The sequence below is a fragment of the Argentina silus genome (assembly GCF_951799395.1).
Source record: "Argentina silus genome assembly, chromosome: 15".
In the NCBI taxonomy this organism is placed as follows: domain Eukaryota; kingdom Metazoa; phylum Chordata; class Actinopteri; order Argentiniformes; family Argentinidae; genus Argentina; species Argentina silus.
The window spans coordinates 15,200,248-15,222,385 of NC_139669.1; the positions used below are offsets into that span (position 1 = coordinate 15,200,248).

The window sequence follows — 22,138 nt, forward strand, 5'->3', positions numbered from 1 at the left end:
AGTTACTTTGTAATATCTGTATTCAAATATATGAAATGTTTTTGAAAAGTAGCAATTTATTGAGATCTGTACTCAAAATGTTGTAATTTGTCAGCATCATCCATTGAGCTCCTCAAAAAAAGGATATGGAAATTACAATTTGTCCCCTGTAGAAGAGTGGCCCTTTTTTCTGTTGATGCATGGAGCACCCGAATGGCTTGTGCACCATCTATCGGTAGGTCTATGTCATTGAACCTCGACATGAAAAGTGATCATGCCTTGCATGCTACAGTCATTGCTTGCATGATATCTGTCCAGTAAATAGATTAAGAGAGTATAGTTTCAAAGGTAATCTGATAAGGGTACCATATCTCAATTTATCAGAAATGCTACGGGGATTTTACACTATTTAATTCCCAAAACATGTATCAAGTGTTTAGGGTTAATGATACAGAATTTCACTACTGCATTTAGTAAAACAAAAAAAAGTAAAAAAAAATAAATAAAACTAAATAAAAAAAAAAAAAAGGGAGAAACACATGTACAAAACGTCTCGAACCAAACAAACGGCTTTGTTTCATCAGCACCATACCAATAACCAACCACCGGCATCACTGATGTAATTCACGTGAAATTTTTCACCCCGTTCTGAACATGACCTTCACAAGCCCCTTTTGTATGACGTCCCTGGCTTAGCATGACTATATTTAGTAGAACCTAACCTTCTAAAACAATACATTGCACACTGGAGATGAAGTAATAGTGTTTTGGAAATGGATGATGTGTGATAACAGAACAATAAATGGAAAACAATTTAAGTGTTTTTTTTCAAAGGACAAATGTTGACTCAGGCGAAGGACAGGCGCCTCAAATGGGTCCGTTTCGCAATGCATGGAGCAATGCACGCATGCTTGTGTTGGATAATTCGAGAATATCGGACGCAGTTGTCTCTGAGTAGCAGAGGAGAACTTACATAGCCTTACTGGGTCGAACAGGCGAAAGACAGCACTATTTTTTGCCGTGGATATCTCATCTCTTCAAAGAAATAAGATCTACACAGAGTTGTTTTTTGTCTTTAGATTCGACATTCTTTCAACCGTTTGGAAGTGTCATTCTGCGGCCTCATTTTCTTAGCAAAGTTAGCTTGCGACAAGACTGTCAAACATGTTGAGTGTTGCTAGAACTGCCTCAAGGTCTCTCCCCTCTCATAACAGCTCAAGCGTGTCCTCGCTGATAAAGAAGGTAAGTCGACCTGCTGAAACTGTCCTAAACGTAGAGGTACACACTTGAACGACAGCTTTCTCGTCTCTGCTTGCTAGCTAGCTAGCTAGCTATGACTATGACTTTCTACGTTGCCTATCTGTGCTAGAGAAGAACACGATTCATGATCATTGTTGAAAGGTGATAACCACAGCTTTAGCTATGATGATATTGTATGCTGTCATATCTACTTGCATGTATTCACCGGTCTCAACCAGTTCAAGAAGACTAGCAGCAAGCTAACCGGCGGCTAGCCAATTATGTTAGCTACTAGCTAGCTCTGACGCAATCCGGCCGGTCGGCCAGTTTTCTTCGTGAATTCGACTTGTAGCTATGATGTGTTCTATGCGAAACAAAATGTATTCCAGATAAGCGATCGTGATGACGGGGGGGGGGCGCACATCTCTAGCTGTTATTCAGTTATTATATAGAAGTTCAACCCCCGCTAGCAAGCTATACACACTAAACTCACTGCTTGTAACACATGTAACAGATTCAGTGGGTTGCAAGACGCCACTCGTGGATGACATTAGTTAAGAGGGTGTCTAGCAATCTAATATCTGAAGATATTAGATTTTGTTTGTAGGAAATTAAATGTAATTCAAGTCTGTCGGTCTTGTTATGAATGAGTGCGTCATTCCTTGTTCTCTCACATGAAGAGAACATAAGTGACCTTCAATGTGGTGTCCCTGAGGACGCACCCGGCACACTTCACGTCCAGGATGTCCTAAATAAACATAACGTTAGCTATGAATCACACTTAAGCTGCTATATACCGATAACTTATTTTCGCTTTGAATATGTTTTTGCATTTTGAGGACCCTTTTTGTGAGTCCTGTGTTTATTGAAACTACTCTTTTCATCTATCAGCATTTTATTGTAAGCAACAGATTTTACAATGAATCACTAATGATGGTCAACCTAACTTCCACTTAGGCTTGCTGGAATGGATTCCAACAAGATGCTGTCAGAACTATGGCCAGACGTGATTATGCGTGAGTGTTTTTTGTGAAAGGCTTTTGTTTTTAATCTTATATATATATATCGAAAAGCAGTTCATTATGTAATGACTTTTTAGGATCATGTCTTTCCATTTGTACTCATCTTGTTTGGCTCTGTTTTACAGGTCAGAGGCAATCAAAGGTTCAGTGATTGGAATTGACCTGGGTACCACAAACTCCTGTGTGGCTGTGATGGATGGCAAACAAGCAAGGGTATGTAGAGTAATTCTTAGATGCATGTTTTGTAACCCTTTGTTTTGCTATTGTCAGTGACAATCATTGGTTGTGCAGATGCTTATGCAGCAACCCCAAAATGAATGGTAAAGATGGCACCGATTAGGAAATTAGATGGTGCCTGTTGCAAGAGATGCGCCAAAAGATGGCGCGGGACATGGCGTACTCTTGATCTGAAAACATTGCGCAAACTTCTGATTTTGAGAGAACTGTTCCTTTACTGTGATGAAGAACAGATCCAGGATCCATCTCCATTAACTCTTCTCCTGAAGATCCTATTTGTAGTCTGTCACTGACTAGTGTTGTTGCTGTGTGTCAGGTACTGGAGAATGCAGAGGGAGCAAGGACAACTCCGTCAGTGATTGCATTCACAGCTGATGGTGAGAGACTGGTGGGAATGCCAGCCAAAAGACAGGCCGTCACCAACCCAAACAACACCCTCTATGCCACCAAGCGTCTAATTGGCCGTCGCTTTGATGACGCAGAAGTTCAAAAGGACATGTGAGTGCATTTGCTCTATGATCTCTACATTACCTCGATGAACATTCATCTCCCAAATGTGTGCAATTGGGCAGTAATAACATTTCGTCATAAAGCATGCAAAGATGGATGATGGGAGAGTTTCATCAGCTGTAGCACCAAACATGTGTCATTAATTGATTTGAATATTGACTTGTTTTTGTTTTTAAGCAAAGCTGATGATACCTCTGACCACATTTTTGTTAAAAAGCAAAGTGTTTGGAGTTGTAGAAAAATGGGTGACAGGGTTATTGTTGTGTGTGTATAGGAAGAACGTCTCCTACAAGATTGTTCGTGCCTCCAATGGTGATGCCTGGGTCGAGGCCCATGGAAAGCTCTACTCACCCAGCCAGGCTGGTGCCTTTGTGCTGATGAAGATGAAGGAAACAGCAGGTAATCTAGCACACTGTTTCTCAGGTTCCAACCCCGCCTGCCTACTTACTAGGGCTGCAACTTCTGTCTAATCATTTTTCGAATAATTGAATATTCTATAGAATCATGACTAGTTCATAACTAGTTACAAATTCGACCAGAAAGTGTCTCTCCAGAAAGTGTCACCAGAAAGTTGGTGGTATACACACAACACCATGATAATTATCAATACTACATTGAGATTCTGTTTCTACATTGTAAATATGATATTGGAATCCTAAAACACTGAGATTATCCTCTCAACAGTGGCCTTTGTCAAATGAAAAATATGAAAAATAATCAATACATTTTAATTGATTCAGATAATTATTGCAGCCTTACTGCTTGCTAAATACATGTCATCTCATTCCATATTTGTCCTGATTTTAGAGAACTACTTGGGTCACAATGTGAAGAATGCCGTTGTCACCGTGCCCGCCTACTTCAATGATTCACAGAGACAGGTAAGAGCCTTACTTTCTGAAGCTTTTGTTTGCTCAATCATTCATTGTTGGCACATGAGTATTGGCCAAAAGTCACTTTAGCAGCTAGCTGTTCCTTTGCACAGTGGCAAGTCACCCAATGAGATCTGTTCATGTTGTCTATGCGCTGTGTGTAAACTTGTAGAATGATGAGATTGTTTTGTTTATAGGCCACAAAGGATGCTGGTCAAATTTCTGGGCTGAATGTGCTGCGAGTGATCAATGAGCCCACAGCTGCTGCTCTTGCCTACGGTCTGGACAAGACTCAGGACAGAGTGTAAGTGTACAAACACTGCCATTCTCCTCCCTCTCTTTTAAGTATGCAGGCGCAAATCTCGCCAATTAATTTAAAGCTTTGGATTGTTCTTAGCAAGAGCATGAGTTTACACAATTGTTATTCCACCAAACAGTCCATTCCTTTTAAATCCAAGGAGGCGAGTGAATGAGTTCACAGCTTGGGAAGAAGGGTGGAGAATCAGACTGCAGCCTCTGTCTAACAAACTGGAATAAACTGTACATAGAGGTCACAGAGTCTTGAGAACCATAACCATATATTGATACAGGCTTAATGTCTTTCTTCTAATTTGTCATGCCTTCTCTGGTTTTGCAGCATTGCTGTTTATGACCTGGGAGGTGGCACCTTTGACATATCTGTCCTGGAAATCCAGAAAGGTGTGTTTGAGGTGAAATCCACCAATGGAGACACATTTTTGGGTGGAGAGGACTTTGACCAGCACCTACTGCAACACATTGTGAAGGAGTTCAGGAAAGAGGTCAGTGGGGTGGGAATATCCTGGATAATAACATCTTCATTATCATCACTAAATATGTATTACCTATCAAGACCCAACAACTAAGCCTTGAATTCCATAACATAACATATGTTATGTAAGCCAAAGCATATTAGTTGGGAAGGTACATGTATATTTGTGTTCCTCTTTGTAGCCTTTTTGACAAAGCCTTTGATTTGCCGTTCCAGTCTGGTGTCGACCTGACCAAGGACAACATGGCTATGCAGAGAGTGAGGGAGGCAGCCGAAAAGGCCAAATGCGAACTCTCATCATCCCTGCAGGTGAGTCGAGACTCTGCAGACACTTCCCCCTGAACTGAATTTTTGTAGATTAAGCAAGACCTTGACTCCAGACATGGGAACGCTCATGAGACCCTCTCTCACACAGACGGACATCAACCTACCCTACCTGACCATGGACGCCTCTGGCCCCAAGCACTTGAACATTAAGCTGACACGTTCCCAGTTCGAAGGCATCGTGTCAGACCTGATCCGCAGGACGGTGGCCCCCTGCCAGAAGGCCATGCAGGACGCCGAGGTCTCCAAGGGGGACATCGGTGAGGTGCTGCTGGTCGGTGGCATGTCTCGTATGCCCAAGGTGAGCAGATTGTTCCCAGGCATCCTGTGCCGAATACCATTTCTGTTCTACTTAATCTATTTTCATCTTTTGGTTTCATAACATTGTGCCCAACTTCCAGGTTTAATCCCTGAGTTTTATAAATGCCTTGCTTCTCTCTAAACCCTTTATCCCACTGCCTCCTCACCCAGGTCCAGCAGACAGTCCAGGATCTGTTTGGCCGCGCCCCAAGCAAGTCCGTCAACCCCGACGAGGCTGTGGCCATCGGAGCAGCCATCCAAGGAGGCGTGCTCGCCGGTGATGTCACCGACGTCCTCCTCCTGGACGTCACGCCCCTGTCTCTCGGTATCGAAACCCTCGGAGGGGTGTTCACCAAACTCATCAACCGGAACACTACCATTCCCACCAAAAAGGGCCAGGTGAGAGACACATTACCCTATGAGATTTAAATCAGGATTAGTACTAAAAGCAGACTGGTGAAACCGTATATCAATGTAACTTTTTATAGTCTTGTCTCTGATTCTGATCCCACTCTACCTTCTGCTCAGGTATTCTCTACAGCGGCTGATGGCCAGACTCAGGTAGAGATCAAGGTGTGCCAGGGAGAGAGAGAGATGGCAGCAGACAACAAGATCCTGGGACAGTTCACTCTCGTAAGTGGCACAGCTGACATAACTACTAAACCTGAACATGGTATCACAATGTCTCTCGCGTCCCATGGATGTTGATGCTAACACCCTACTGTTGATGTTTCCCCTCTCCAGGTCGGAGTCCCTCCTGCCCCGCGTGGAGTGCCTCAGATCGAGGTCTGCTTTGACATTGACGCCAACGGAATCGTGCACGTCTCTGCCAAAGATAAGGGCACTGGCCGTGAACAGCAGAGTAAGACCATCAGACCCTGTCCTTGAAATGCAATCTTTCTCTTCTGTAGAACATCAGTAGGATGTATTTGCTTTGGCTCATACCGGCTTTGTCTCATTTTCCCAGTTGTAATCCAGTCTTCTGGCGGTCTCAGCAAGGATGACATTGAGAACATGGTCAAGAACGCTGAGAAGTACGCCGAGGAGGACAGGAGGCGGAAGGTAGGGTTGACATCCTCTTGTCTTTAGCAAACCTTCGCTGAGAATACCAGTCAAAGGAACTGTAGTCCTAATCCTAGTTGGTTTCCCCAGACCTAGATAAAGCCTACTTCTTGACCTTTAAAAAGACATCTTAAAATGTCCTGGACGAGAAACCGCCCCATGACATATTTTTATGACTGTTCTGATGCCGACGATTGCCCTCAAACTCCTGTTTGCTTTTTCTCAGGAACGTGTGGAGGCTGTCAACATGGCTGAGGGCATCGTCCACGACACAGAGTCCAAGATGGAGGAGTTCAAGGATCAGCTTCCTGCTGATGAGGTATGTTGGACATTTTAACAAGACCAACTCTTCCTCCTTACTGTTCATGACCATTTTGATTGTGTGGCTGCTCTAGTGCTTGTATTTGACTGTCTTTCCCCATTTTTCCTCAGTGCAACAAACTGAAGGAGGAGATTGTCAAAGTGAGGGATCTGCTGTCACGGAAGGATGAAGAGACTGGCGAGAACATCAAACAAGCAGCCACTACACTCCAGCAGGCCTCACTCAAACTCTTCGAAATGGCCTACAAGAAGGTAATTGGTTGTGTAGATCTCAACACCCCAGAATTGTCAGATTCACATGAGTGTTGCAAAGGATGCACACACAAAAACTCTGTTAAACTTTGGAGATTGAACATCTTATTTTCCAAGGGAGACAAAGGCGATTTGTTCAGTTTGTTTGAATAATGTGTGGTGATTAATTGCACATTGTTCTTGATTTCCCTACCAGATGGCATCAGAAAGGGAAGGCAGCAGTGGTAGTAGCAGTGGCAGCAGCTCAGGCTCTTCTTCTGGGGAGGATAAGAAGGAAGACAAGCAGTAAAACCTTTGCACTTGTGATTGTCATGGAGACAATGAAGACATGGACTGATGGGCTTGGGAGTGTGGGTGTGCGGTCCTGAGCGAGTGACTGTTGCGCTCAAGTCGTTCTCACATACTGTGTTTTTGCAGTAAGCTATACAGTATAATAATGTCATTGTATGTTCCTCCACCTCTTTGTAATTTAATTGTCAGAACAATATATCTTGTCCATTTTTAAACCATTTATTTTCATCTGTTGTGAGGTAGTGAACCGTTTAGAAATTGTGTTTTTGCCATTTGGGTTTCATTGGTGGCGTCTGCCTCTTGTCTGTTCAACCGATTAGACACCAGTGGAAATGCAATAGATGAAGAAGCTTGGCCATTCTATAGCTTCATCCTGTTTTTGTTAATCAGATCTGTCTACCCAAACATTTTGCATATGTACAGTAATATAAGTAAACCACGTATGTGGTCTAAGATGTATAATGTGACAATGCAACAGCTGGGTTTTATTTCTTTTAAGGCATTTGAATCTTCAAAGCTGTTATTCCATTCAGTGCAGAGGAGCACAATTGGCTCATTCCTCGTGACGTTTTTCATAGGTTTGAGCTGTGAATGAGAATCTGGCTTGACGTTACCACCATGCATACAAATAGGACTATCTATGTACATTTGTTGGCATGGTAATGTAGAATATCCCTATGAGTGTGAGCGGAGAAGAATGCACATTGGTAAGAACACGATTCTGTCCTTACTTTGGTGAATAAGAATGTAAGTCATTCCCCCAGAGGTTTTTGTTTTGCCATAACAGTTATATGATGTGCACTGCCTCCTACCCACCAGACGCAGTGAGTAAAAGAGGAAGAAAAGATGTCTGGTATGCGGTGGATTGTTGTACAATAAGTAGTTCACGTGAAACGGAAGAGTGGTTGGGGGGGGGGGATATGATATTGGTGTGAAAATTGGGGTCTCAATTACTGTTGCTGTCTTTTCTAATAAAAATCTAAATTTCAACAATTTTGTGTTTGATGTTTTGAAAAGATATTTGGTACCATTTTTACATGGCAGCTTACATTGTACATTTGCACTGACTATTGTTGTCTGTACAAGGTGGCTGGGTTAACTGATAACTTTGCAAGCATAAAGAAACACTGAAGCTGACATGTTAATGATTATTAATCTAATTGCTGAATTACACATCTGGGATCTTTTCTTTCGTTTGGGGCAGATGTAAGATGAATCTCATGATGTTGTTCAGGAGTGTTAATTTACTGTCTCGGCGGACAGACCCAAGACCATGACAGAGAAGGCCTCAGCTTCCTGGCTGGAGTCTCGAGTGTCCCACTATGCATAGCGGTAGAGAGCTATAAAGGTGCACTCGCCCCCGTCTTTGGTCTCATTCGCAGACATGAATGTGGTCGGTAGATGTTGTCTACATTCAGCAATGGTAAGGTTGTGTTGCTAAGAAATGAAATAGTGAATAGAGTTAGCCAGACTCCAATAGGACTACCATTTCATGTCAACAGGGAATAACTTTGCGAAGTTAAGATGAACTAGGGGCAAGGGATTTTGACTTGCACGCGTTTGATGCAATGCTTGCATGTGCTAGCGTCACACTACTGGTCCTCCTGTTTATAATTTAGTTTTGAAAGCTAGTTAAACAATATCTGTTAAATATTATAGGGTTTATCAATGTGATTGAAGTCATGGGTTGCCCAGCTAGGTCCGTTAGCTACCTGCGTAGCCGGTCCGTGCAGCTGGATGACTGGCAAGTTTCACAGGCGAGGCTAACTAGCTAACGTGGCACGTGGTTTCAAGCCAAGGCCCAAGCAAGGTTGTTTATAGGAAGTGTGAGAGACTACAATCAATGTTCTAATATTTAAAGAATGACATGAATGTGTTTATGCAAACGATTAACAAACCTGATACTGTTTTCAATTGTCCTTAGGGTGGAGTACCACTCAAATCAACAGATATGGGAGGACTGCACTTGGGAATAACGTAATCCATCCAAGGTAATTGGTGTTTTCTTGTGTACCTTTTACCAGTTAGTGATTGTTAAGACGGTACATTGTCATGATGTGATTGACAATAGTTCCTGTACCCCAGCGGTAGTCAGCAGTACAGGCCTGTCCCATGCCTTCGCTGTGTTACACTGCTGGAAGAGGAAGGCTCTGCTAATTTGGCCCGGCCCAGTAGACACTGTTTTAGTGGCTATTGACGCTGACCTACTGCAGAGCTGTGCCCGCTCGAGAGTTGGCTGTACCCACACGCACTGGGGCAGCCCTAGTCTGGGGGCTAACAGACAAGCCAAACTATTCTACATTTGATTTGGTCAACAACTCCAGAGTACATGTGATTTGCTTTTTTATTTGTATAGACAAGCAAAATAACTTCCTAATGTGTCTCCTCTACATTTCAGACAATAGTTTTTGATCTTCTACAACTCCACTGAAGGTGAGAATGGAATCAACATTTGTTGAGGGTTTGGTAGCCCTGTGAACATAAGTTGTGCAATGCTGATACTATCAACACATCATTCTTAATTTATGGTGATGACATCTTAGAAACCTGAGCACTATTCTTCAGACTGCTAGTGGGTGGATCCATGTTGCTCTTAGGTGCTGAATATTCTATTTGGTCTGTTTCACAGGAATGATGTAGACAAGAGCATGGAGCTGCTTGGACTGGATCGATTCTGAAATGACTGATTTCAGTGGGAGTTGATGCCAGGTAATGCACTTGTGGCATTGGGAATCATTTTATTCTCAAGAACATAGGTTGCGCGATGGTGCTAATATCAACATCATTCTTTATTTATGGTGATATCTTGGAACCCTGAGCACAATACTTGAAGTTAGTGGTTGAGTGTGTTTCAGCTTTAGGTGCTGACATGTATTCTTGGGCTTTCACAGGAATGATGCATGGAGCTGCTTGGACTGAATCAATGCTGAAATGATCTTTATGTTGAGTTTGAATGGGATTTGATACCAGGTAGCTTGTGGCATTTGAAATGATATACAACCCAAGATGTACTATCATAGCAGAGGCTACTTCCTCGTTATGATCTCTTTAAACTTGGGAGAATAATTGCAGGACTTTGGCACAGTTTAAAGTAGACTCAATCTACAATAATCTGACTAGAAGACCTGAGACAATGTTTTCAATCCTCTTAAACTCATGTTTGTCAATGTCATGTGATGTTTCATGTGTACCTCCTATAGGTTTAATCTTGTATGTTGCTCCTTGGTGTTGACATTTTTTCTTGCTGTTTCACAGGAATGATGCATGGAGCTGCTTACTGGATTGATGCCGAAATGGAACTTTGTTTCAATGGGAGATGATGCCAGGTAATTTAATTGTGGCAGTTGGAATGATGTACAACCCAAGATGTACTATCATAGCAGAGGCTACTTCCTCGTTATGATCTCTTTAAACTTGGGAGAATAATTGCAGGACTTTGGCACAGTTTAAAGTAGACTCAATCTACAATAATCTGACTAGAAGACCTGAGACAATATTTTCAATCCTGTTAAATTTGTTTGTCAGTGGTGGAAGAGATTTGTAATTTGACCTGTACCTTGACAGGTGTATCTTGTCAGAACCTGGGAGAGGAACAGGAATCCTGCAGATTGACTTGAGAACTGCCAGTCCAGCTGTCTCTGGTACTACTGTAGGGTCACATGGCCTCTGAACTGATCTTGTCCTTCAAGGGGAAAGGAAGTCTGAAGTCCTTTTAGTGTCATGCCTGCTCACCTGACAGACCTACACTGCTGCACACTACCTTCTGCACACCTGAACTGCTCCCACACCCCTATGATTCCCAACAATGGGACCCAGCCTTTTACTCCCTTGTTCCCCAACCATTTTATTGTGTTGTACAAATTGTGCCTAAAGACACCTTATCATGCATATCACCATGAGTTCTTCTACATTCACTGTGTAATGGATATGTGCTGTATAAATAAAATGTGGTTTTTTTACAATCCCTTTTCTGTGTAACTTAACCTGAGATGTGTACTGTTACTGGTATTCTGCCATGTTCTGTCTTGTCTTGGCACCATTGAGGGCAGCATAAAACAAAGTAATATTTAAATGCACACTTATTTATAAAATAAATCTACCCATGACTGACAATCTAAATGTAATGAGCTCAGAATTTCTGGGATGTGATGGTGTGAAGGAGTAGTCTTCTACTCAGCTCTGTGTATGCAGTTTTAAAATGTTTTAGGACATTTTATTCCTGTTTTAGGACTATAGCCAGCTCTTATAAGTTAGGTCTATTCCTCAAAAGCAAGGAGTCTATATCATGATTGTAATGGGTAAATATATTTGCACACCCTCCATCACTTTACAAATTGTTTACAAATCCCACGATGGAAAAACGTGTGAAGAACATTTAAGTCAGACTTTTATTCTAAGCAAATATACCAGTTTGTCTCTTACCTTCTGATAACCTCAAAATGCTCATGTATCCATCAGCCTTTATGTTGTCTGTTCTCAATGTGATGTAACCGACAGCTCTGTTTTACGTTGTGTTATTTGTTGAAGCATATATGTTTGTGATCTTTTCCTTAATCTTACTGTGCATTTTATACAGCAATAAAAAGTAAAATATATTTCAAATGGGCGCCTAAAGCGTCTTCAACTTTGAGACAGGGATTTGTATGAATTGGCCCAGAGGGGGCGCCCAAGCATCGCTGCGGCGAAACGCAGTGTGGAATTCAAGCTGGTCCACGATTGGCCAGCGGTTCCACAGCTGTGATACTTTGGAAACTTCGACTCTTTTCCTCATGGCAAAAAGGATGCAGAAGGACACAACAGGGATGAAGAGAGAGGGGCGCCCTCCAACTTGACCATTACCCGTTATTTCACCTTTTTTTCGAGGACTGGCATTTTAAAAAAAGCAGCTAAATTATAGTATATCAGGCGATATTATAGGAGAGCTATTTTCTACGTGGAAGAAGTGAATCTAATTATATCTGATTAATTGTATGCTTCAAGACTTGATTTCTACGTCAGACTTTACAGTGACATTGTGTTGATATACATTCAGTGGAAGGATTTGGTTGGAGGAGACGCAACATGTGAGTATCGCCACTAATCTGCGCACTTCATTTAATTATGTCACTGTGGAGATGTAATTTAAACGTAACTTGGTCAACTCAATCAAGTCCATTACTGTTATAAGGTACGTTTGTCATTGAATTATCTCTTCTGCCCTTTCGACAGACTGTAAACTGCACTTGCTGAAAATGTTCACTAAGGATGGGTGTCTGGCTCTGTGTACCTTGATGTTTATTCTGTTGTCATGTGAGGCTAGAGGTAAGACATGTTATATCGTACTATCTTGGTGCAGTATTTTGGAATGATTGTTACTTTCAAATTCACCCTTTTCCTCTCTGCCCTCATTTCTGGAAACTATCTGTATGAACGTAATGGCATGGATGTTGATAATGATAGAGAGAAAATATCACCTCAACGTTTTTGCACAATTAATCCAGTTAATAGGCATTGTCTTAAGTTAAAACCTATACAGTAAATAGAAGAATAGTACAGAATTGTCTTTACCAAATTCTTGCTTTCTGGCTGTGCAAATATTTTTGTTTGTTGGAAAATGTTTGTCTTCAGCACTGTCAGAGAGAGTAGCCAGTCCCCTCCACCCAGAAAGGCCTCGCTTCTCTCACATGTTTAATTCAAAGGAATTTCGTTAACAATTCTGTGAACTCCACTTTGGCTCCCAACCAGACATTCAAATTTATTCAAAGGTCAACAGAGACAAAACATCCTTTTAGTGGTAAATTTGTTAAATGAATAACTGTGCACCAGAGAGTGGCCCTGCGCTCTGTTTACTGACAAAACACATCAACCACGGGGCAGCACAGAAGTGCGGCTTTTGAAGCAACCCTGTTTGAATCAGCGGAGCCCGTCGGATAGCAAACAAGCATGCCTTTTCTTGGAATAGCTACGGGAATGTAGAGGTGCACACGTTTGCATCTCCTGCCAAGTTGAAAAGCAGTTAATGTAAATCAAAGCAGGACTGATGACACCTACTGGGCTGGTAGAGTAAATCAGGGCAGACAGAGGGGTGCTGTTTGCCTAGCCTCTATGATCCTCCACACTGCTGACTGTAGACTTTGGGGCACTTTAAATGTCCCTAGAGTTGCAGGAAATAAACACTGCATTGTAAGGAAAAAGTAAATAAGTCTAAGGTGAATTTTACACTACCATCTCAAACCCAGTTTAATTTTTTGTTGGTGTGATTTTGAGTTGTCATAGGCTAGGCATGGTATGGATATGATATGGAAGTTGCATCTAGGTGAATTTGAGTGTGGTGCAAATGTTTCAATATCAGGTTCAACATTGTCCTGTTTTTAATTGTATTTAGAGTAGTGCTGACTCCCGTAGTCAGTGGTGTGTTATAATTCATTCTTACTCTGTTGTCCTAAAGTGGTTTGTCGATGGTGGCATCTATAAAATACTTCCAGTAAGAAGACTAAGCATATCAAGGCAGGCTTGCTGTGACAAGGTATCTGGCCACAGCGAGATAGGCCTCAAGAATGTTGGCCAGATCCTGACCTCTCTGGAGTAATCACACCATTGTTCTCTCTATTTATTCATTGTGTGTGTGTGTGTGTGTGTGTGTGTGTGTGTGTGTGTGTGCGTGTGTGCGTGTGTGCGTGTGTGCGTGTGTGTGTGTGTGTGCCTGCCTGCCTGCCTGCCTGCCTGCGTGCGTGCGTGCGTGCGTGCGTGTGTGCGTGCGTGCGTGCGTACAGGCTGTGGGGTGGGGTTGGGTATCTTGTGTCTGTGTGTATGTGTGCTGGAGTGGGTGTTAGGAGGAAATGCACACAATCTTTGTTGTCCTTGGATTGCTGCTTTCCTTTCTGCCTCGTTCTAGTCATCCTAGGAATGCCAGAGCCCAGGATGTCGTGTAGCGAGAGCCTGGTGAGGGTGCGGAGGTGCTATGAGGGAGGTCTATGTCCGGGAAGGGTACATTGAGAAGTGTTGGTTATAATCCAGGTGAGGGGATGCAGCCCTATTGAATATACTCACAGGCTCTGGGGATTTCTGGGGAAATGCCATCGATGCTGATGGTGGGGGTATTTCAAATTGGGGAGCGAGTTTACCACTTCAACTTGGCTTACACAGGGTTGGGGTCATTTCAGTATCAATTCAGGAAGTAGATTGATCATCATGTTACCATTGAATGGTTGCCATTTGGGCATTTATTTTCAATGATTTCTCAATAAACTGAAAATCTGAAACTTCGTACATACAAAAACCCAACCCTGTCAGACATGCCATTAAATCCATGATAGAAAGCAAGTTCATGCTGGCTGGCCGTCAATGAAGAGTGACGTAAGAGCCACAGAGTGTTCTCTGGGTGGGATAACCATGCTGTCTGCTCCATACACACACACACACACACACACACACACACACACACACACACACACACAGTGGAGATAATGTGCGAACACAGCCGGTTTGCGGAATGTTTTTGGCTCCTCACTCTTCCTCATGTGGTCACGTAGTTCCTGTTTCTCGCTGGCTCCTCTTGACGTCTGGAGAGAAGTGGCCCGCATGGGCTGTGAGCTTCCCCCCCACGGGCGCTTAGGGCGCTATCTGCCATTCCAACCCAGCCCCAGCCCTGCACTCTCTCTCAGAGGCCTTCCATGGCCCTGTGCCGGGCTGTCACACCTTCCAGGGCCAGCCGTCTGCCCTAACCGCTCAGACATGCTCAGTTGGAGATCCAGATTGCTGGCTGTGAGCTGATTTGAACACAAAGTCTCGAACAGACCGTACCCAAAGCTAATAAATACTTAGGAAGTCGTTTGATTTATGTACTTCCAGTCTGAAACAAAATAGTGTTTTCTATCAAAGATGCAGCGACAGCCACATGTTTTGGGGGGATTTTTTTCTCTCTGACTTGGACACGTATCAAAGGTTCGTCCTGTGATTCAGCCTCTCAATCTGAAAATGGTTTTGAGGCGTCTATTTGGTGTTAAATGAGACGTAATGGTAACATGCTCAGTAACAGTCACAGTTTACAGTTGATGGAGAGTATTAGTGCCATGTTAAGCTTCTCAGACACCTCACAGCACTGCAAGGTCTGGCTTGTCTTTTCCCAATCAGTAACTACCCATACTGAATGTTGCATAGTGGTACGTTATTCAATGAATCTCACAAAAGCCTAAATTAAATAGTTGCGTCATGACATTACAGTTTTACCCATTGTCTTGTGATCCATACAAAACAGTTCTGCTGGTCAATACTATACGCTTTGATTTTTGAAGAATATGACTCATAAATGCCTAATGAGCTTAGTACAGCTGGCTTACCTTATTATAACCCATAATATAGGGTTGTTTTACTTCGTTGTTTGTAAACAATGTTTTTGTAAACAAACTCTGTATAGCTTTGAAATATGTTTAAAACTATCATTTCAATCCCACAGACTGGGATTTGTCTTCGCATCCAGACCCTGTCGAAGTATGAATCTGAGAGTGGTCACATTTACCTAGCCCCATCTCCCAACTTTATACCAGATCAAGGGGCAGGCCAGCCATACGGCAGAAAAACAAATGAAGGTGCACCTCTAAAGTTCTGCTTGGTGTGACGTGTGACTGAGCCCTCTATCTCCCCTGTGTGCCTCTCTCAGCAGGTGTGAGTCTCCTCCAGCTCATTAGGCAGATAATGGTTGATAATGGGGCAGTGCAGGCGGTCTACCGCCTTATCACACTCTGCTGATTAGACACAGTCCTAGCTGGAGCCATGGCGACAGCGCTCAGCCACTGATGGACAGCAGCTATATCGTCTGGTGCATATCTGCTGGTCAAGAGGAGGAGGATGGTTCGAGCACTGGAATCTGAATGAAAACAAAATGATTCTAAAGGAGAGTGGAATTTATCGGTTAAAGGATACAAGGGTTTATGAGGGCTTCAATATTTTTTTCATTTTGTATTTTTGTACTGTATATTCATTTCAGAAATGTAGGGGAGAGTAACTAGGGATAGGCAGGTTGAGGGGTCGACCCCCATCGGTAGCGCGGGCACGAGACCTGAAATCTAAAATGTCTTGTATTCCCGGTAGAACTATACATTTTGGCATTAGAATGTATGAATGAATAACATACAGTTGTCAGGTTGCGTTTGTAAAATTGTGATGTCAAACATTACATGGTTATTACAGTAATATCTGCTTTGAGCCAACACTGTTCTCCTGCCAACTGTACTCTCCTCAAGTTCTTTGATGTTCACTTTTTAATCTCATCCCAGGTGCATTGGAATTCTGTTTGCGTGCGGTACTGTACATTCGTCGTGCGAGTGGGTTTGTACGGCTGGATATCTGGTTCTGTGCAGGACCCTGCTTCGTGTGCGCTGAACAATTTTTTCAATGAAGTATTATTCAGTTGAGAGACACAGTGCATGGAGGAGGAGGAAACATTCATATTGACGTTGCATGTTGCCCGCTAACATGGCACTTTCAAAGGACAATATGTAAGGTGTTTGCCAGTTACCACACATGCTCCCATATAAAGTTTTCATGAGTTCACCTTTCTCATATTGCTGTTTTGCTCTAGTTTTTGTCTTCATGTTTGGCATTGAGGAGGACAGCTTGGCAGGTGATGCTGACTGTGTGTGTTCTCTGGCTCTATAAACCTAGTGCTAGTTAACCGACACATTTTGGTTGGGGGAAAAAGTCCTGTGATTAGATTTGAACATGATGTACACCCCAGCACATCTCACAATGTGCCGAGCACACACCTCGCCTCATACATCAGCCCACATGAATGAAGGCTGCCAAAACCCATATTGTCTTTGAATCCATATTTTTTCAATTCCGCCAAGGAGTCAAAAGAAAAAATCCCCATTATTTTTTGTTTTTAAGTAGGCCCCAGCTGTCTTTGTAGTTGTGATCTCTCTTAAACATGCTGCCTTTAAAAAAAAAGAAAGAAAAAAGAATGGGTGCTTCGCGTGAGGAAAAGGAACTTTTTACGTAAACAAGGCCGTTAATGAGCTGCGTTTGGTAGAGATGTGTTGCTCAAGCACCGCTGTTTGCAAATGGTGTTGGTATTTATAGAGGAGACATTAAAATACAAAGAAGAGTGGCAGGCGTTCAAACACTGGCGCCCTAGTTTAGATAAAGGTTTCTGTGGTGAGCCAACGGCTTGTGGAGGTCATAGAGGTGTCATCCCTGTGAGTGGGGCTGTGTGTGTGTGTGCTCTTACCTGACTGTGTTTGCACAGGTGGGAGAAGGCATATTGGGAGTGAATGAGACATTGGAAGCTCCTGTCATTCCTCCCTCCATTGTTCTCTCCATTCCCATGGACTTAGCTTGTCAGTGCAGTGCACTCGTACAAGACCAGGCCAAGTGCTCGTCATGACCAATTTGTTCTCTCTGTGGGGCCTGTCCTCCTAATGGAGGAGGCACTGTGGCAGGTCCATTGTCCCCTGGTAAAGGTGGGATTACACACGCCTTAACCAAGAGGGATTACTGGAGCCTACCCTCCCTTTGCACCACTCCTCACAGCCTGTACCCTGGGCTTTTAAGATGTCATGGAGAGCGCGGTGAACAGCCCCTTCCGTGCGCTCGTCCCATTGACTCAGGGCGCGGAGGGGTTCTCTTTTAGAATCCTGCCTTTTTTCCCGGAACACCGACATTCCAGGCATTTAGAACCTGTGGCTCAACGGAAGGGCCTCCTTAATGGCTTTCATCTTCGACGCGCTCGCCTCTCGTCCGTTCCCAATAACAGCTCGAACGCTAGAGCCCCACTTCTGCTTGGTTCATCGCCATAGGTCACAGAATGTTCTGGGAGTAGCATAGGAAACATGCACTCCAACAAGAAAGGGCCTCTTAGTCTGCTACCAATAAGGGCCTCAGAAGAGAGACAGAGAGCTCAGAGTGTGACCCTGATGAAAGAGAGGCAACGCCCCGAGACGGCAGGGGCCTGTTCAGGAGGTTGGAACGCTACAGAATCAGATAGAAATGTGTCTCTAGAACAGGTATGACAAGTCTGTCATGTAGACAAGGGGTCGTCATGTCAGCTCGATAAATTACATTTCTTGCTGCAACGTTCTGAACCGATGGTTCACCTCACTGAACGCACAGCGGGTTTCTCTAAAAGTAGCAATGAGCCACTGATCAGTACAGTATGTCCACCTGGCCTTGCCCTGTGTGTGTGTGTGTGTGTGTGTGTGTGTGTGTGTGTGTGTGTGTGTGTGTGTGTGTGTGTGTGTGTGCGTTGGTGCGTGCACGTGTGCAGTCTCGTCTGGGTCTCCCAAGTGCAATCCGTCCTGCCTCCGCTCTGGCACGCAACTCCAGCAGTGACAGACTAGCCCTGCAGCAGTAGTGGCAGTAGTAGCAGTAGTAGCAGCAGCAGCAGCAGCCCCCGACACACAAAGGAACATGTAAACATTACCATGGAGCACAGTGCCAAAGCCAGGATTAGGGAACCTCGCGTGAGATAGCTGTCGGTCGGACTGTTGACACAAAAAGGGCCGTGCTTAATAAGCAGGTGCTCATTACCCTGATCCCGCTAGTTATACAACATTACCCAGAATCCCTATGGAGCTGCAGGCCTGTTTATGAGGACAGAGTTGGCGCTGCGTTGCCCTTCCCTGTGGTCTGAGCTGCTGGTGGTCCGCAGTGCTGGGAACACAGAGATGAGGGTCCCGTTCCGCATAGGGGTAGCTACAACGGTAGTTGTGGGTTCTTACCCTCACAGCAGTGAGCCTGGATCTGATGGGAAACAACAACAACACACACACACACACACACACACACACACACAGACACGCGGCTGGGGAACTGGAGCCTCTGTGATTCAGCCTGAGTGTGTACATAAGGCGCCCACTCTATCCCGTGACTCATACACATGAATCCCATTCACAGTGGAATTACAGATTGGCATTTTTGCTGCACCAGGGAGAGTCGTGTGTGTGTGTGTGTGTGTGTGTGTGTGTGTGTGTGTGTGTGTATGTATGGGCAGTTGAAGGGAGAGGTGGGCATTGAGGTCCCCATCGTTGCTCTATTACTACAGCCCACGGCATCCATACACCCCAACCCCAACCCCCTACACAGGCCTGGCGCCAGGGCGAACAAATCTGCCCTTGTGCCCTCGTGCCAGGATCTGCCACGGTAGAGGTGGACCGGAGGTGGGCAAAGCCTCTGCTCCAACAACATGCCAGGGCTAAAAGGAGGCAGACGCTAGACGTCACTGTCCAAGAATGTCAAGGGTTTGAGTGTGAGGAATGACCAGGTCTCTGTGTTCTCCTACAAAGGTAGAGCAGAGCAGAGTGTTCTTCCAATGTTCCTATGGGTTTTTTTCACACAGACACACACACGTTTGCGCACATACACACACACACACACACACACACACACACACACACACTGAGCCACCATATACTCAGAGACAGCTGCTGGCCTGTATGGGTTCTGGTTGGGGTAAGGCCAACACAGGCACGTTGACATGGGTGTGACGACAGACACACACACACTCACACACACATACTCTGTTGAGCCTTTACAGCCACGGCTGTAGCACGTATCTCATCTCCAGCTCTCTGGAGACATAGAGAACAAGTGCTCTGCCCCCCCCCCCCACACACACACAAGGTTGAGAGGCTGCTGAGATGAGATTGTGCTGCGGTGAATCTGCTGCACAGTTAATCGAGTTAAGTGTTGTGTGACTCCTCCGTGGAGAGGAGAGGTCAGGATCAGTAGACAGCTGGCTCATGTCCTCTAAAGCCCAACAGCTGGACCTGTTGGAAAAGAGAGGGGACCCCCCCATATAGAAGAAAGACCAGAACTTTGGATTTGTGAGAGGACAGAATACACAGGGGACGTAGAGGAGTTGAGGACGGGGAGTATGTAGACAGGGGTTCGGATTGAGGAAGATGTCGCTCTTGGCTCTTCTTTTAAACCGGGCATTCGTAAGAGTAAGGGGGGGGGGGTTGCAGCCAGGTTTTAGAAGCATGTCTCGAAATCTGTTTCATCGTGTAAAGGTGAAAACCCACTCATATTCAAATCACTCCTGCTGCTCCTCATACACGGCTGTGTGAACAGGGTCAGGTGGGAGGACACTAAAGAAGCGGGGACATGAACATCTCAGCCCGAGCTATCGTTAAAGACAAGGGTGAAGTGGTTGAAGGAAAGGTGGGTAAAACACTGGAGGAGAGTACATGTTAAAATCCATACCTTTTCGTAAAAGAAGCCGGGTAAACGTTTTTCACCGTAAAAAAAATGGTGCGTAAACAACATTCTCCTCCACTGCATCCCTGGTTAGGGGATGAGGCAGAGTCATTAGATGGGCAGAGGATGTCGTTCATGCATGCAGGGAGTCTTGAGGAGGCCTGACTGAGGAGGGAGGGAGGGAGTGAGAGACACACACCAGGGTGAGATAGAGGTAAACAGGGGGGTTGTTTACCAAGCCCTGTTTGCCCAAGTCCTCCTCCATCTTGTCTCGTATTCCCGTACCCTAGCATCACATCAGGACAACGGCGTAATCTCTCAGCACTGATAAGGAACCGAATTCCACACACAAGACCGAGAGCTAGCTTTGTTTGGTCTAACGGGCCTATCTACGAAGGCAAACATGACATTACAATAGGCGGCCATTTCGCCCCCCCTCTTCTTGTCTATGTCAGGATATGGAGAGAGAGATAAGCCCGTTTGCTCTTTAAATGAGATAATAGCCTAGAGATTGAACTCAAGATGGAGGGCACCTTGGTTGGTCTGACCTGTTTTAAGGCTGGACTATCGTTGTATCAGCAGTGTGGTATTTGTTTTCTCTCTCCTCTTTTGTTGTCGAGAGCAGAACATATTGGGTCTCTATGATGTCTCTACTCATGGGTCCAGTTGTGTTAGAAGGTGTTCCACCATGCTTACGTACATTAAAGAACTTTGACCTTTGAACACTTAGAAAAAAAGGTTCTACCTAGAACCGAAAAAGGGATCTTCGGCTGTCCCTGTGGGAGAACCCTTTTGGGTTCCATGTTGAACTCTTTCCACAGAGAGGTTCTATGTGGAACCCAAAAGGGTTCTTCAAAGGCTTCATCCACAGAGAGCTGAAGCCGAAAAACCCTTCTGGAACCTTTGTTTCTAAGAGCGTAGATACAAGCTTAGAAAATCCTTCCAATGAACTGTCCTTTGAATTTATTACAGGGCTCCCTCTCCCCTGTAGTTCTGTCATGGACACATGTTCAGTAGTCCCTTGCCTATACAGGACAATGAATGTGATTGTGTTGACGTACATGTGTCCAATCCACTCACAGCGACATCCTGGCCAGGTTCCCACGCCTGGGGCCCTCCATTTATTAATTAAATAACCATTTCACCTCCCCCTCTTTCCCTATCTCTTCCTATCTCTCTATCCATTTATCATGCCCCTCTCTCTCTCTCCCTCTCTCCCTCTCTCTTTCTTTCTCTCTCACTTTAGCTCCTCTCTCCCTCTCTCTCCTTCACCTTTGCTCCTCTCTCTCTTACTCCTGGTCCTCTCTCTGTCTTTATCTCTCTCCCCCCCCTCTCCCGAAACCCCGGCTACTTCCTCTGCCCTAATAATTTATCCAGGCAGAGCACTGTCGAGGTCCGTTTGAAGCTCTCCGTACGACACCAGCGCCGTTCTCCTGAGTCAGCCGAGGCCACCGCCGCTTCAAAGCGCTTCCAGGGGCTGCGGTTTGGGGGGAGGAGGCCTCCCTTCCCCATAAATCCTCCCTGAAATCAACCCCCCCCCCTCCCCTCCTCCGTATCAAGATGTCTAAAACAAAGTGGGCCGCGAGAGGACGAAAGCACACTGGAGCTTAAAAGTGATCCATGGTTATCCATAGAGGTTACGGGACCCCCCATCTGCCTCAGCATAGATTATATGTCGGATCCAGCTGTCAGAGACCCTCTGAAGACAGCCAGTATAAGTCCACTGCCCGGGCCGTAACGTCTTCCCCGCTTTTATCTTTATGGAT

At 44.6% G+C, this 22,138-nt stretch overlaps 2 protein-coding genes and 1 long non-coding RNA gene across 7 annotated transcripts in view; all 3 read left to right on the forward strand.

Moving 5' to 3' along the window:
• Positions 1 to 905: 905 nt before the first annotated feature.
• On the forward strand, positions 906 to 8,186 carry hspa9 (heat shock protein 9). The gene is made up of 17 exons (XM_083686392.1): positions 906 to 1,221; positions 2,176 to 2,234; positions 2,366 to 2,453; positions 2,794 to 2,975; positions 3,262 to 3,386; positions 3,795 to 3,868; positions 4,057 to 4,163; positions 4,497 to 4,659; positions 4,866 to 4,958; positions 5,065 to 5,274; positions 5,445 to 5,672; positions 5,802 to 5,906; positions 6,018 to 6,135; positions 6,241 to 6,335; positions 6,562 to 6,654; positions 6,768 to 6,908; positions 7,105 to 8,186. The coding sequence occupies exons 1-17, from the start codon at positions 1,144 to 1,146 to the stop codon at positions 7,195 to 7,197; spliced, it is 2,052 nt and encodes a 683-aa protein (XP_083542518.1). The 5' UTR covers positions 906 to 1,143; the 3' UTR covers positions 7,198 to 8,186.
• A 392-nt stretch (positions 8,187 to 8,578) lies between these two features.
• Positions 8,579 to 11,165, forward strand: LOC310816287. 4 transcript variants are annotated; one of them, XR_014554643.1, is made up of 7 exons: positions 8,579 to 8,622; positions 9,124 to 9,190; positions 9,598 to 9,632; positions 9,829 to 9,908; positions 10,091 to 10,169; positions 10,455 to 10,525; positions 10,764 to 11,165. It is a non-coding gene; the product is annotated as an uncharacterized lncRNA (long non-coding RNA). The 4 variants fall into 4 exon arrangements; XR_014554642.1 differs by having other exon boundaries at positions 10,091 to 10,525; XR_014554644.1 differs by lacking the exon at positions 10,091 to 10,169.
• A 975-nt stretch (positions 11,166 to 12,140) lies between these two features.
• The window catches only part of fgfrl1b (fibroblast growth factor receptor like 1b), a 26,539-nt gene continuing 16,541 nt past the window's right edge, over positions 12,141 to 22,138 (forward strand). For both annotated transcript variants that reach the window (XM_083686399.1, XM_083686400.1), the window contains exons 1-2: positions 12,141 to 12,262; positions 12,408 to 12,500. In XM_083686399.1, the coding sequence (XP_083542525.1) occupies positions 12,431 to 12,500 (70 nt within the window). In that variant the 5' untranslated portion in view covers positions 12,141 to 12,262; positions 12,408 to 12,430. The remainder of the gene's footprint in view (positions 12,263 to 12,407; positions 12,501 to 22,138) is intronic.